At 57.8% G+C, this 13,513-nt stretch overlaps 2 protein-coding genes across 2 annotated transcripts in view; one reads left to right on the forward strand and one right to left on the reverse strand.

Annotated features, from left to right (window-relative positions):
- LOC102838704 (chromosome unknown open reading frame, human C19orf44) overlaps nucleotides 1-4,076 on the forward strand; it is a 10,863-nt gene extending 6,787 nt beyond the window's left edge. The window contains exons 5-7 of the mRNA XM_006877129.1: nucleotides 1,136-1,231; nucleotides 2,980-3,146; nucleotides 4,005-4,076. Coding sequence (XP_006877191.1) covers nucleotides 1,136-1,231; nucleotides 2,980-3,146; nucleotides 4,005-4,076 — 335 coding nt within the window. The remainder of the gene's footprint in view (nucleotides 1-1,135; nucleotides 1,232-2,979; nucleotides 3,147-4,004) is intronic.
- A 1,108-nt stretch (nucleotides 4,077-5,184) lies between these two features.
- Nucleotides 5,185-13,513, reverse strand: part of CHERP (calcium homeostasis endoplasmic reticulum protein) — a 17,493-nt gene continuing 9,164 nt past the window's right edge. Inside the window, exons 3-17 of the mRNA XM_006877111.1 lie at nucleotides 12,747-12,931; nucleotides 12,206-12,343; nucleotides 11,932-12,083; nucleotides 10,688-10,799; nucleotides 10,515-10,604; nucleotides 9,578-9,812; nucleotides 8,997-9,172; nucleotides 7,730-8,168; nucleotides 7,413-7,651; nucleotides 6,839-6,972; nucleotides 6,480-6,566; nucleotides 6,237-6,374; nucleotides 6,044-6,160; nucleotides 5,585-5,679; nucleotides 5,185-5,378 (exon numbers count right to left, since the gene is read on the reverse strand). Of these exons, the coding sequence (XP_006877173.1) occupies nucleotides 5,185-5,378; nucleotides 5,585-5,679; nucleotides 6,044-6,160; nucleotides 6,237-6,374; nucleotides 6,480-6,566; nucleotides 6,839-6,972; nucleotides 7,413-7,651; nucleotides 7,730-8,168; nucleotides 8,997-9,172; nucleotides 9,578-9,812; nucleotides 10,515-10,604; nucleotides 10,688-10,799; nucleotides 11,932-12,083; nucleotides 12,206-12,343; nucleotides 12,747-12,931 (2,531 nt within the window). The remainder of the gene's footprint in view (nucleotides 5,379-5,584; nucleotides 5,680-6,043; nucleotides 6,161-6,236; nucleotides 6,375-6,479; nucleotides 6,567-6,838; nucleotides 6,973-7,412; nucleotides 7,652-7,729; nucleotides 8,169-8,996; nucleotides 9,173-9,577; nucleotides 9,813-10,514; nucleotides 10,605-10,687; nucleotides 10,800-11,931; nucleotides 12,084-12,205; nucleotides 12,344-12,746; nucleotides 12,932-13,513) is intronic.

A 13,513-nucleotide genomic window follows, 5' to 3' on the forward strand; every position in this document is an offset into this window, starting at 1 on the left:
TGCCCATTCCAAAGAGAGGTGACCCAACAGAATGCAGAAATCATCGGACAATCTCTTTGATATCTCAAGCGAGTAAAGTTTTGCTAAAGGTCATACAGAAACGGCTACAATCATACATTGGTGTCCTAGAGCTGCCCAAACAGAAATACCACCAGGAGGCGGTGTTAAAGGACAGACTCCTGTATCCGAATTCAGGGTGTCGGTTTGGGTCCTCGTGCCTCCTCCCTCTCTGTTTCCTCACATGTCTCCGGGTGTATGCTGCTCCTAGCATTCCGAGGTGACACCTCATTAACAGAACAAAAATAACCCTGTCCCCAAATCGGATCACGTCCTCTGGTTCAGGGGTTAGGACTCCAATACGTATCTTGGGGGACCAATTCAGTCCCTAACATAAGTGGTCATCAAGTTTACTTAGTCTGCCCCTACCTGTGACCTCTTGTAGCTGTTGGGATAGTTTTGCCCTCGGCAGTTTGTTGTCCTCGATTACCCAGGAGGAAAACCAATTGGATTTGCCAAGTCAGCTGGCTGGAAGGGTTACCCTGGTAGTTTCCACCTGGGCTCAGGTGCCTCAGCCCCTCCGCCCGCCTCCCCTCCACACTGCTGAGCAGCCTTCCTGATACATCAGTAATGCTCAATGCCTGTCTACATTCCAGTGCACACTCTTGTAACTTCCTACAACATAATACTCAGGGGGTGCTGTCCTAGGTGAGGCCTGGCAGGGAGACATCAGCCGGGGAAGGTCCCTGGGTGGAGTAAATGGTTTGTGCCCAGCAGCAATGTAGAAGACAGACCTGGGATTGTGCTCCCAGTTCAGATGAAAACCTTGAAGGGAGCATAGTTTTACTCTGACACACGGGTTCGCCATGAGGTGGGGTAGACCCCAGGGACATGACCTGTGGTGAGCATTTGGCCTACTGGAATGGACTGATCCCTTGAGCCAAGGACAGAAGGACAGTTATGGGGAAGATGGAGGCTGCTCCGGAAAGACATCATGAAGGGACAAGAGGCAGAAAGCAGGCAGTGTGGTTGTCGGCAGTTGTGTTCAGAGAGAGGAGAGGACAGCCTGTTATGTCTGGCGAGGAGTTGCTCAGCCCTGTGTCCTGCTGCTGACTGCCCCCTTCCTGTCCCTGAGCAGTGGCCGGTGTGGCAGCCATTAGCCCTGCCCTGGGAGGCACCTACGTTGACCCCACGCCCGTCGCCAGCCACGTGGTCAGTGCAGATGCCATCGAAGGTAAGAGCCTGCTGGTGGGCTTCCCCCTCCCCAAGAAGGAGATGCCTGGAACTGGAAAATTCCTGCTCACTCTCAGGAGGGTTGTACCCTTAGTACGGGGCTCGAGGGGAGAGGTCCACAGTAAGCCCGCCACTCCACAGAACCACTTACGGCTTTACGTTCGCTCCCGAGTCCTACGGTCACAGTCCACAGCTTTTCCCGCCAACGCTCAGGCAGCCTTGTTCCCTGGCCTCCTGGGTCCTTGGGATGCAAGGAGGGTATCCCAGAAGCTACTGCCGAGAATTTGGACTTTGCCGAATTCACCATGGGGTGTGGTGTAGGTCCGGTGCCCACTGTCTCTCTTCCTCTGACGTTTTCCTCATAAGATGTTGCTGTTCCGAGGGTGCTAAGTTGATATGCCCTGCGGGGGAGCAAATGGTTTCTGCTCTACTGAGGAGCTCTGGGGCGGCTGCTGTAAGTCAGTGGTTCAAACTCACCAGCTGCTCCTCGGGAATGCTACCCAGGGTTGCTATGAGTCAGAACTGACTCGACAGCACTTAACAACAAAGAGTCCTGGCATGGCGCTGCAGGATAAGTACTAGACCACAAGGCGGATTTGAACCGACAATTGAAATACGTCAGCTCTTCCTCAGAAAGTCTATACAGGGTTGCTATGAGTTGGAAGTGACTTGATGGCACTTCACCACCACCTCCAACCTAAAGGTTCAAACCCACTGTGTGGTCCTGCGGAAGAAAGGTCTTGCAATCTGCTTCTGTCTTAAAGCTGACAGCCAGGGACGCCCCCAGTGGAGCAGCCCTGCTCTGCAACCCAGGCCCCCAGTGTTGAGGGCCCACTCTGACCACAGACAGGTCTGGGTTTAGGTTTTGTATATGGATCAAAGCAGGTTCACCATGTTGGCCAACCATCATCATGTCCCCACAATTTCTCTTACTTCTTGAGACGTTTTCTAAGTTATCAAGAGATGAAGCAGCAGTGAGCTGTTGACCTCCTGAGTTCTATAACTATAAATGCAGCATGTTCTCTGAGGCCCTCCCCGTTACTCTGGTCTTTGTCATGATGAGATTTAAGTTGCATTTTCCTGTCAGTTTTAATAGTTGCATTTCCCCTTTGCCAATAAAGGAGTAAGGAGGCCTGGGTGGTTTTCAGGAGCCCTTGTGATGCAGTGGTTAAGTGCTGCACTGCTAACTGAAAGGTCATTGGTTCGAACCCTGCAGCGGTTCCTCAGGAGAGCTCTGGAAACATGTAGTCTTGGAAACCCGATGAGACAGCCCTACTCTGTTCTATAAAGTTGCTGAGTCAGAATCGACCCAACAGCAAGGGGTTTGGATTTTTTAATTTGGGGGAATTAAAGGGTGAACAGAGCTGGCTGCTGACTGAAAGGCTGGAGGTTCGAGGCCTCTCAGAGGTACCTGGGAAAGCCTGGTGATCCATTTCTGAGAATTAGCAGGTTCTCAGAGTCAGCTCCGCAGCAGCTGGCTGAGTGATTCTAAGAGGCTGGAGATTCGGGTCAGAGCTGCTGATGTTGGTGGGAAGCGGCTGGGCACCATGTGTGGCAGGTCCTGAAGCCCACACAGTCCAGTGGAAAGCAGCCATGCCCCCCCCCGCCTCCCCCCCCCAAGGGCCGGAGTGCATCCCAGCACTGCAGCACGGTGGCGAGCTGGGGGGTTAGGGGGTGCGGAGCCACTGCCTGCCCTCACAGGAGTGGGTGTGGGCTCAGGGCCGCTAAGTGATGGTGGCGGCGTTGCAGCTCTGACAGCCCACAGCCCAGCCATGTTGGTGCTGAATGACCTTCTGAGGAGGCAGCTGACCCTGACGCAGCAGTTCCTGGAGGCCAACCGGCACCTACACACCTCCCTGCTGGCCTCGCTGGACCAGGATTCTTTCCACTACCACACTCTGGAGGAAGCCAAAGAGGTGAGGGGGGGGGCACGTGTCCAGTCAGCTGGGGGTGCTCAGGCACCAGGACCAGCACCTCACACCCTGTCTGTGGGCCTGATCTCAGCCAGGCTCGGTACTGTGTGATCTTGCGTGTCTTCTCTGTGAGGGGCCCGCTGTCCCAGCATGGCAGGGTGGGCCTGAGGGCTGTCACATTCCTTTCCCCTTCCTCGCTCCAAAATCATACAAAACCACATGTGATGTCAAAAGTGCAAATAGTACTTACTTTAGGGAGTCCCTGGGTGGGGCACAAATGGTGAATGTGTTCAGCTGCTCACAGGTTGGAGGTTCTAAATCTACCCAGAAGTGCCCGAGAAGAGAAAAAAAAGGCCTGGCAACCCCTTATGAAAAATCAGCCAAGAAAAGTCTCTGGAGCACACATGTCGCTGGGAGTTAGAATCCAGTCCACAGCAGCTGGTGAATCTAGGGCCCACTTGTCTCAGCAGTTGTATGTTTTGTTAAAACTTTTTAAACAAGGCAAACAAAATCCAGACTGGTATCTTTTACACCTGACTGGGCAGCAGGTCTCCAGTCAGAGCAGGGTCAGGGCCCAGGGACATGCCCCCAGCCCTGAACCAGCCCCACTTTCTGGGCCACAATGACACACTTGCTGTGACCCTGCCCGTCCCAGGATATGAGAGGCAGGCAGGGTCATCTGGCTATGCTTCTTAGTGGCAGCAGCCAGGCTCCTGCTGCCCTCCAGGCCACCCATGAGTGGTGCAGTCCTTCTAGGACTTGCTCTGAGTGCCCGGGGCAGCCTCACTGCGGCTGTGCCACCAGCTGGCCTGGGAGCCCCATCCGCTTGGACTGATGGCGATGTCTGTGCTCTACCCACAGTACATCCGATGCCACAAACCAGCCCCACTGACCTTGGAGGATGCTCTGGAGCAGGTGCGGAAGGAGCCATGACTGAGGTGAGGCTGGCCCCAAGGGCTTGGCCATGATACTCCATGTGACAAGTTTGGGACAGGCAGGGCCAGGCTTCCTCACTCTCCCACACACCTCTGCAAGTGCTCGTGGACCCCATACCAGCTGGTGGGGATAGCCCGGATGCCCCTGCATCATCACCAAGGCAGAGCCTTTGACTCCAAAGTCTAGTGCACAGAACTCACCCACACCTCACCTGTCAGAGCATGCTTCCAAGAAACACGAAGTATAAGTTCTTTAAAAAAACATCTTTATTTGAAGGCAAAACAGTAAAATCCACAAATTGTTAATAGCATGAGTCTATGTATTATCCTGAATCAGACACTTTCAAACTATTCACAGCTACAGGAAATCTAAAACAAAATCAAATGTTGTATCCCATCTGGGTCAAAAGTTGGAAAGATTTTGCATCTTACTGAAAAGAAGTTTTCAAAAATGGTTCTGTACAAATAAACAGTGCTGCGCTGGGCTGCTGAGGCCCGGCAGTGCCTGGGTGGGCAGCTGGGGGGAACCACTGCAGGTTCTCCAGCATTGCTCCAGCCTGCAAGATGCTTGCTTACGCCTCTGCCTCAGAACCTGCTTCCCAGGTAACAGCCAATGGCCAGTGTTTGAGAAAGAAGAGCAAGTTCTGTAACTGAAAGGACTGAGGTGAGGGCCCGTGTGCCTGAGGGGCAGGTTCCGAGTGATCTCATGGGTCAGCATTCCTGCTTCTAAAACTAAACCACATGGAATAAAAATAAAAACCCGGTTCCGCTTTGGCTTCCATTTTTAGATGGAGAAAGGTGAGCGCACCCGGTCTTGGTTCTTGCCACTGCCTCCTCTCCAGCTCAGCGGACTGGGGAGACGAGCAGCCTCGTGTGTCGTGTGCAGGGAGGTTCTGCCTGGTGCTTCTTGCTTCGCTGTAAGGAAACCCAGAGGCTGGCATCGCCCTGGCAGCACATCCTTGCGTGAAGGAGGCTGCGGGCGAGGCCTGGGCGCTCCACCTCCTCCCAGGGACAGGTGGGGTCAGAAGCAGCTGTCAGGACCATCCCGGAAGCTTCCCCCGCCCGCCCCTCAGTGGAAGGCTCCGGTGGATGTGCTGCAGCGGTCACTACTTGCACTCGTCCCTGGCCTTCATGCGGGCGATGAAGGAGTAGCTCTTGTTGCGACGGTAGTTCTCGTAGGGGTCGTCCAACGCCACGCCCACACCCTTGTACTGGTCCCACTTGTCTCGCACGTCTCCGCCCTTGATGGGGTCCTGGATGCCCTGCTCCTTCGCGCCGAGGCCACCAGATCCGCTCCAGCCTGGACAAGAGGAAGTGGACATGCAGTTACAAAAACACTGTTACAGATGCACATACCCAGACCTGCTAACCATGCAGCTCATGATGTGGCGCTAAAGCTGCAGAGACCACCCAGCAAACCCACCACCGCCCCTTTTGCAGCTGGTCCAACCACATAGGGACCCCACTACAAAGAGGTGCTGCTGACGGGGTCCCGGGGGGTCTTACCCATCTTCACCAGCATCTGGTGTCCCTTGTTCTCCTCTCCTAGCCTGGGGTCGGGGACAGGCGGTGCAGAGTTAGAACCCAGACCAGCCGAGGAACTAAAACCAAGACAGGTTATGGTGTTCATAAAGTCACGCCACCCTTATTGGAACGGCTAGGATGCTACAGCATGTGGCGGACACGAACGTTCACCGTTACAGGATGGACACACAAATATCCCGGATTCCTACTGCTCTTCTTCCTGCCTTTCTTCAGCCTTCCCTCAGAGGACAACCCTGCCCCGCTCACGGGCACCCCTAGAAGGGTCAGAGAACACGCAGCCGGCCACTGTGTAGGTGACTGGCCCGCGGCAGTGGGGAGGCAGTTGCCGTGTACTAACACCCACTGTGAACGTTCACAGTGTGGCCCCCGAGGAGCCAGCTCCACCCACCGGCCACACCACACTTAGGACAAAACTCTTACGGTGGAGTCTGGCTCCGTGACCGAGACCGACGCCTCCTGCCTGGAGAGTAGGACTTGGAACGGGACCGGGACCGGGACCGGGACCGGCTTCTTGAGGAGCGGGACCGGCTTCGGCTCCTGCAGTGGTAAAGTCACAAGTCACGCAGTAGGCACAATGTTGGCACCAAGGGCAGCTGGTTGGAGCCCCGCCTACCTGGAGCGGGATCGGGAGTAGGAGCCAGAGCGGGAACGGGATCGGGAGTAGGAGCCAGACGACTTGGAGGAGCGGGAGTGGGAACGGGAGGACGAACGGCCCCGGCTCCTGGATCTGCTCCGTGACCTAGATGGGCCGCTGTGAGAGAGGGTCGTCAGGCCTCTCGGGGCTACAGACCCCCGAGGAACAGCCCCTCTCTCCCAGGACATGCCCCTGCCCCACAGTAAGGGGCCAGCACCTCACCTGTTCCTCTTCTCCTGGCCCTTCCTCCGCCGGGCCCTCATCTTGGCTCGAAAGAACTCATAGAGGCCATTCTGCTCCCAGCCTTCACTGCAAGACAGGGGGTTCCTGGTGACTGACCTCAGGGGAGGGGACCTGGTCTGTCACACCCGTAGCTGCTTTCAGGCGTGCTGGGCTGTGAGACCCTGTGACAGGTTGGCCCTGACACATGCCAAGTCTACTGAGGTCTGCTAAAGGGGCCAAATTAAACCCACTCAGGAGTATCTGCAGTCTGCCATGTGTGATAGGTCTGGGTGGAGGCAGCGTGGTCCACAGCACCTCCAACCCTCTGCAATGCTCCCATGCAGCACCCTGGCCTGTACCTGTTCCTGGGTCGGTCATGGGATGGGGGGCTATAGAAGGCTTCCACGGCAGCTAGCAGCCTCTCACTAGGTGGCATGGGGGGTGGGAGGCGGATATCTTTAGGGTCCAAAGGCTTGTACTCATGGTCCTCCAGCTGCAGGAAGAACACCCGTGTCACTGGGGATAAGGCCACTGCTGGGTTCCTCATCCTTTCCTTCTTGGAGTCCCGCCCTTCCCCAGCTTCAGGGGCTCCCATGAGACAGAGGACCAAGTGGTCACAGGGTAGGCTGGCTGGTCACAGGGTGTCTCCAGAAGGGCCCCCAAGCCCCATCGTTGGTCCCAGATAGACAGTGGATTTGATGTGTACTTGCAGGTCATTGCTCCCAGCCCAGCTGACCTACCAGAGGCCCCTCAATAGGCCCCAACCTGGCTCCCCACTGTCAGCCCCGTCAACTTTGTCAGGATAGACAAGCTCATCAGGCAGCACAGGGATATGGGCGTAGGCCCCTCGATCTGCCCCTCTGTGCACACCCAGGTTCCAACACAGGAAAGGCATTTTGGGAGGAGGCCCAAAGGCCAATCATGACCATGTACCTTCACAAGGGGGGCCATCAGCCCTGCAGGCAGGTCGAAGTAGGGTACGTTGGGCACCAGACTGGGGTCATCGTGGTTGATGTGTGGGGGCCCCTGCCGCCGCATGTGGGGGGGCTGCCCATTGAAGCCATGTGGGGGAGGTCCGAAGTCAGGGTGTTGGGGCCCACCCCAGGGTGGGTGCTCATTGATCCCAGGATGCGGCATGCGATGACCAGGATGGTGATGTGGGGGCCCCATCTCTGTAAGACAGAAAGCGGCACTGGGGACGGTTCAGGAGGTTCCAGTCCCCCCACCTCCGCCAGGTCCCCTACACTCACCAGCCGGGAAGTCACCCTGCGGGTAGTCAAATCGGTGTGGGTATGGGGGTCGCTCAAATGGGTGCCGTGGGGGGAAGTCATCTTGAATGAAGCGTGGTGGAAAGCGATTGAAGTTGTGGGGATGTGGTGGCTGGCTAAACTGGGGGTGCTGCTGGTGCGGAGGGAAGGGGCCCCGGAAGGGCGGTGGGCGCTGCAATCGAAAGGGTGGCTCGCGCTGGCCACCCCCCCAGGGTGGCTGCTCGTGCTGGTTGTTCCAGGGACCCTCGAACTGGCCGCTCCAGCCAGGCTCAGGCTGCCCGCTCCAGGGTGCCTCACGCTGCCCACTCCAGCCAGGCTCACCGCCGCGCTGCTCATTCCACATGCCCTCGTGGCTGTTGTTCCAGGGTGGGCAGTGGGGTGGTCCGCCCTGGTGGTGTGGGTACGGGGGCTGCTCAGGGGGCTGCAAGGCACAGAGAGAAGGTTCTCGGTGAGGTGAAGCATGGGGAGGGCCACCAGCCTGAGTGGACACCTGTGGCGGGCCTGCTGCAGCCGGCACCAGAGCCAGCACTCCCCGGGGCTCCCAGTGTTCTCTCCTGGGCCACTTCTCACACACGTGATATGTTCCTGAATCCTTGCTTGTTTGGACTGCTACTGGGGAAGCAGAGAGCCACCACCCTGGAGCCAAGGGTCAGAGGAACACACGAGGGGCAGGTGATGGTACAGCAAGGACAAGGCCATCTGCCATCTGCCCTGGGCAGCTCCATCGAGTGCTCAGCTGGTGGAGTCAAGCAGACCTAGAGTCCGCAGTCATGATGAAGGCAGCCCAGAGACTGAACAGCCCCACTCTCCATATCTACAAAATGAGCACTCACCCACGGCTGCTGTGGGGCAGGCACAGAGTTTCCTGATGGATACCTGGGTCCAGCCACTACCCACCCATCCCACTCCTCAACCTGGCCCAAGAACTCTGTGTGTGTGTGCGCACGCGTGCGTGATCAGGAAAGGTGACCTTCTGCCCCGGGAGGGGAGAGATGGTTGTGGCAAGGCCCACAAGGAGATGGCTTACACCCATCCCCCTTCACAAATTCCAGGACAATAGGACCAGTGTGCTGCAGCGCCAAGGGACAAAACATCTCGGCCCTCACATGGATGGGTCGGCCCCAGTAACGCACCACCAGCTCTGCCCCACCAGCCCCACCCAGCTTTCAGACCTGCTGCCACACCTGCCCACCACCCGTGTGGCTATCCCCAGCATATCCTAGCTACCTCCGTAAGTCCCCATAATTACCTGCTGCTGACCCCAGGGAGCCACAGGGTGAGGCTGTTCAAACCAGGGAGTTTTGTTGGGTGGGATCTGGTCATGGGGTCCGGGGCCCCGGGCACCAGCAGCTGCGGGGTCCTGGACCCCTCCTGATGCATCATACTCGGAAGAGCCAGGCATCTGGATGGGGGGCTTGTTGTCATCTAGAATCAGCCAGAGGCAGTTAGAGACCTAACCACAACAGCCACAACCCAAGGTTACTAGACCAGGCCAGGTGCCTGAGGCTTAAACGCCCCCTGGTGACCCCACTTTTGCCATTTTGGGGTTCATGTGTGAATTCCTTTCTGTCATCAAAGGATTTTCACTTCCTGCATGGAGTTATGAGCTCACAGGCCCCATCTAACCTGTTGTTGAATTGCTAGAGTTTTCTAACATATACCATCCATCTGTCCCGGGAAACCTGGTTGGTCACAAGGTATGCATTTAAAGATCCTGCTTCACCGAGTTTCCAGGAGTTCCGTGTGTGTTCACGTAGTGGTTCTGTGTAACCTCTCCCCCCATGTCTGGGGCCTGCACTACACTGTGACGAAGGTGGAGCAGCTGGGTACCTGGCTGTGTGGTGGGAGGGATGGCAGGGGTGGGCGCTGGGGCCGGGGGTGGGGCGGCAGGCGGCGGTGTGGCCTTGACGTCCGCGTCCATCTGGGGCATGGGGAGCTGCTGTTGCTGCTGCTGGGCCAGGCTGCTGACGAAGTCCTCGTGCTGCGTCTTGAGAGTCTGGATTTGCTGCTGGAAGGCCAGCTGTAGTGGCTGCACTGCTGCTGAATACTCGCTGATGAGGGTTGCCTGGCGGAGGGGCACGCAGCTTGGTTTCCTGCCTCTGACAGCACCCGGGGTATGTGGTGGTCACCAAGTAGGCAGTAAACGTGGCTGTGACAACCACATAGGGTGCAGGATCCGACACTGGCAGCCAGCCACACCCTCCTGAGCTTCAACAGTACAGTGGGACTGACGGCAAGACACAACACTGGGGCATAGGCAGGGCCATACGGGGTGCTCAGGGCACAAGCGGGGGAGGGACACATGCCATCAGGTGATGGGTGTTGTATGCAGGCAAGGCCACCCTACAAAGGAAGGGGCCTGAGGAGAAAAGTATGACATGTGCCCCCACGGCCTTTCTGAGCCCCTGTGAGGAGTGAGGGACAGTTAGAGGGAAGTGACTGGTGCGCTCCAGCATGCACACGGGGACTTTACAGAGGATGCCACCTCAGGGCACAGAGAGTAGCTCCCCAAGACTGGCCTGATGACATGGGGTCTGGGGAATCCTAAGGCAGGTGTCTTCCCATCCTGTACATGGAAGCTGCCAGGAGGCCTGAGCAGAGGCCTGTAAGACCACACCTCCCCAACACCTGACATCAGTGGGCACAGCTGGTGGCCAGGCGCCAATGCACCAGGAGAGCAAGGTCAGCTGGGAAAATAGGCTGGGGGTGGGGTGGGGTCCCAGCTCAAGCAGCTATCCCCACACTGCCTGGCACAGGAGGTGCCTACCTGGTACTGGCCAAGCCCCAGGGCCGGGCTCTGCAGCTGCTGAATGATGGAGTCATCAAAGTAGCCGTTTTTCTCCCAGAGCTGCAGCAGCTAGGGTGGGGAGAGAGGCCACATCAGCAGGAAAGTGGGGATGTCCCTGCCCCACCCCATGCCCAGGCTACAATGGCACACACCCGGGCAATCTTCTGCTGCTTGTCTTCCTCCACGGCCAGGAAGCTGGTGCAGTAGATGGGCACCACCACCTTCTGCAGGGCAGCCAGCAGCTCCCGCGCCTGCTTGCGCTGGCTGTGAGGGAGAGACCTTCCGCGCGTCAGGGCCCTGGCGGGACCCAGTCACACGCACGTCAACACCGCAGCTCCAGCCACCGCGCCCTCCGTCAGCTTGGGACCCAGGGCGAGGCTGGGCTGCGGGTTGGGGGACAGTAATGGGAGAGGGATGCGGGCCTGGCCAATGGGAGCCAGCACCTCTCAATGGGCTCCTCACGGGCACTGTGCCTGGGGGCAAAGGGTGAGGAGGGCCAGAGTCCAGCAATGGCCCGGTGAGGGAGGCCTGGTAGCCCTGCCGCCAGGGGCACATGATGTCCCCCACAGGACGCCTAAGGGGGTTCAGCCCAGGGCTGGTGGGAGGGGGGTTGCACACAGGAGGACAACAGAGACCCCAGAGCAGAAAGTTGCCGTTCACCACGGCCACAGAGAAAGAGGAGCGGCGCTGGGCACGCACACGAAACAGGTCTGCAGAGGTGAAAATGAGCCAAGAACAGAGAAAGTTCTGGATGGCAGCTTATCTTTCAAGGAAGAGAAGTGAGGGAAGGCTCAGCTGTGGCAGAGAATGATGATGAGACAAATGGACCGCAAATGTGCCAGGGGCTGAGCCAGATGCAAAAATCCAGGGGAGAGGAAAACACGCTTTTTGAGGCTTGGTTCAGACTCCTCCGCTCTCATGGGAGCCATGCAAAGAGTCCAGCTGACTCTGGGGCTCTCCACCAATCACACGGCACAGCAGCTGTGCAAACCCCACCCTTGGCCTTCCTTGGGTCCAGACCTTTCTCAGAAGCTGCCAAAGCCGTGGCCAAGTGGCCCAGCAGAGAGCATCCCTGCCTGTCCTCAGGAGACTTCTGGAGCAATGTGCCGGGGGCTGCTGGGGTCAGATCGAGGACAAGCACAGGCTCCAGGGGGTCCCAGCAGCAGCACAGAGCATGGGCTGAGAGGAGTGGGCAGCCAGGTCCGAGATGCCGAGAGTGAGGAGGTGAAGCATGAGGAGCACTGAGGCAGGCCCAGGCAGGGGGTAAAACCTGAGGCCTGACTTCCGGAGAGCCAGCACAGAGGGGACAGTGCCTGGGGTCAGAGGGAAGGGCTGAGCTCGGAGAGGTGGTGTCACAGACACAGGCTGTGTCGGGTGGGTGTGGGGCCCTGCTCACCAGTGGTGCAGCACGTCATTGATGAGGTAGATGAGGTGCAGCCGCAGCTCAAAGTGTGCCCCGTCAGCTGTGATCCGGTTGCGCAGGTGGCCAGCCATCAGTTCACAGTGCGGTGGTGACTTGGCATTGCTGAACATCCAGTTCTTCCCAGCCTATGACAGTCAGGCAGTGTGAGAACAGGTCCCCCACAGGGATGGTCACACAGCTGAGTGGCCCTGGGTCCCGAGGAGCCCTGCCCACACGGAAGGGAACAACCCACGGGCTTCGGCCTCACCGAGATGGCGTCCTTGGTGCACGTGTCGATGATGGGCTGCAGCAAGTTGTCAAACTCATTCATGTCCAGCTGGGTCTCCTCCAGCAGCTTCTGCATCTGCTGCTCCACTGCATGGGTCACAGCCGCTGTCACCTGCTCCTGGGGGGCCAGACGAGCCACATTGTGAGGAGGCCTCAGCTGGCCTGACAAAGCACTCCAGTAGCGCACCACCTCTCTCACAGGGGACTCAAGCCACATGCCCGCCTGTGTGGCAGAGGCAGGCCACAGGCAATGGGAAGCATGCCCATCCACTTAGGAGAGAGCCCATAAGAGAACCACCTCAGGACAAGGTGCTGGGGCAGCTTCCAGTCAGGCCACACGTCAGCAGAGAACAGAGACGTGAAACCACCCATCAGTGAGCCTATGGACAGGGTCTGCTCAAGGCCCCATTCTACAGGGTGCAGGGCCCTGGGCATGATGTCAATTCCAATTGGCAGGTAGGAAACAGGTCTGGGAAACGAGGGGAAGCGCGGGCCTGTGATGGGCCAGGGAAGACCAGTACCTGTCGCAAGGCCAGCAGGTGCTGCTCCTGCTGCTGCAGGTTCCACTGGCTCTGCTGGATGAGCTCGTCCATGGACAGAGTGCCCTGGGCCGATGGGATGGGTGCTGCGGGGGCCAGCGGGGGCTGGGGCAAGGGCGGCAGGGCTGCGGCTGGCTCCAGCTCAGGGGCCTGTTGCTTGCAGATGACTGGGGGAAAGACAAGTGACATGTAAGGAGGGAGCTCCCTGCAGACCTGCTCCAAGGAGGGCCTCTCCTCAAGCCCCAACCGCCCCCCTCCCTCCCTGCTCCCGGACCTTATCAGGTCTGAATGTGACCCAGCCCTGAACCGTGCAGAAGGGCACCAATGCCAGAGGAGGCTGGAGCTGAGCAACAGCTGGAGGCCTGGCACCCAGCAAACAGAGCAGCGTGGGCCGGGCCTTCTGGAACCTGTGGTCCTGCTGGACCCATGCTCTGTCCCCTGCCCTTCCAGAGATGCTGCCTCAAGTCCAGTGCCTATCTCTCTACCAGCCTCTCCCCAGTACTATCTAAACCACCGGAATCTTCCATCTTTCAAATTGCTCCCTCTACTCCACACTCCTGTTTCTCTTCATCAGACTATCAATTGCTCATATGCAAATTCAAACTAAAGCTGAAGAAAGCTTTATAAGAGAGCCAAAAATAAGACCTTGAATATATCCCACCTGAATTTAGAGATCATCTGAAGAACAGATTTGATGCATTAAACACTAAAGACCGAAGACCAGAAGAGTTATGGGATGACATCAAGAA

Source organism: Chrysochloris asiatica, unplaced genomic scaffold (assembly GCF_000296735.1).
Source record: "Chrysochloris asiatica unplaced genomic scaffold, ChrAsi1.0 scaffold00442, whole genome shotgun sequence".
Taxonomy (NCBI): domain Eukaryota; kingdom Metazoa; phylum Chordata; class Mammalia; order Afrosoricida; family Chrysochloridae; genus Chrysochloris; species Chrysochloris asiatica.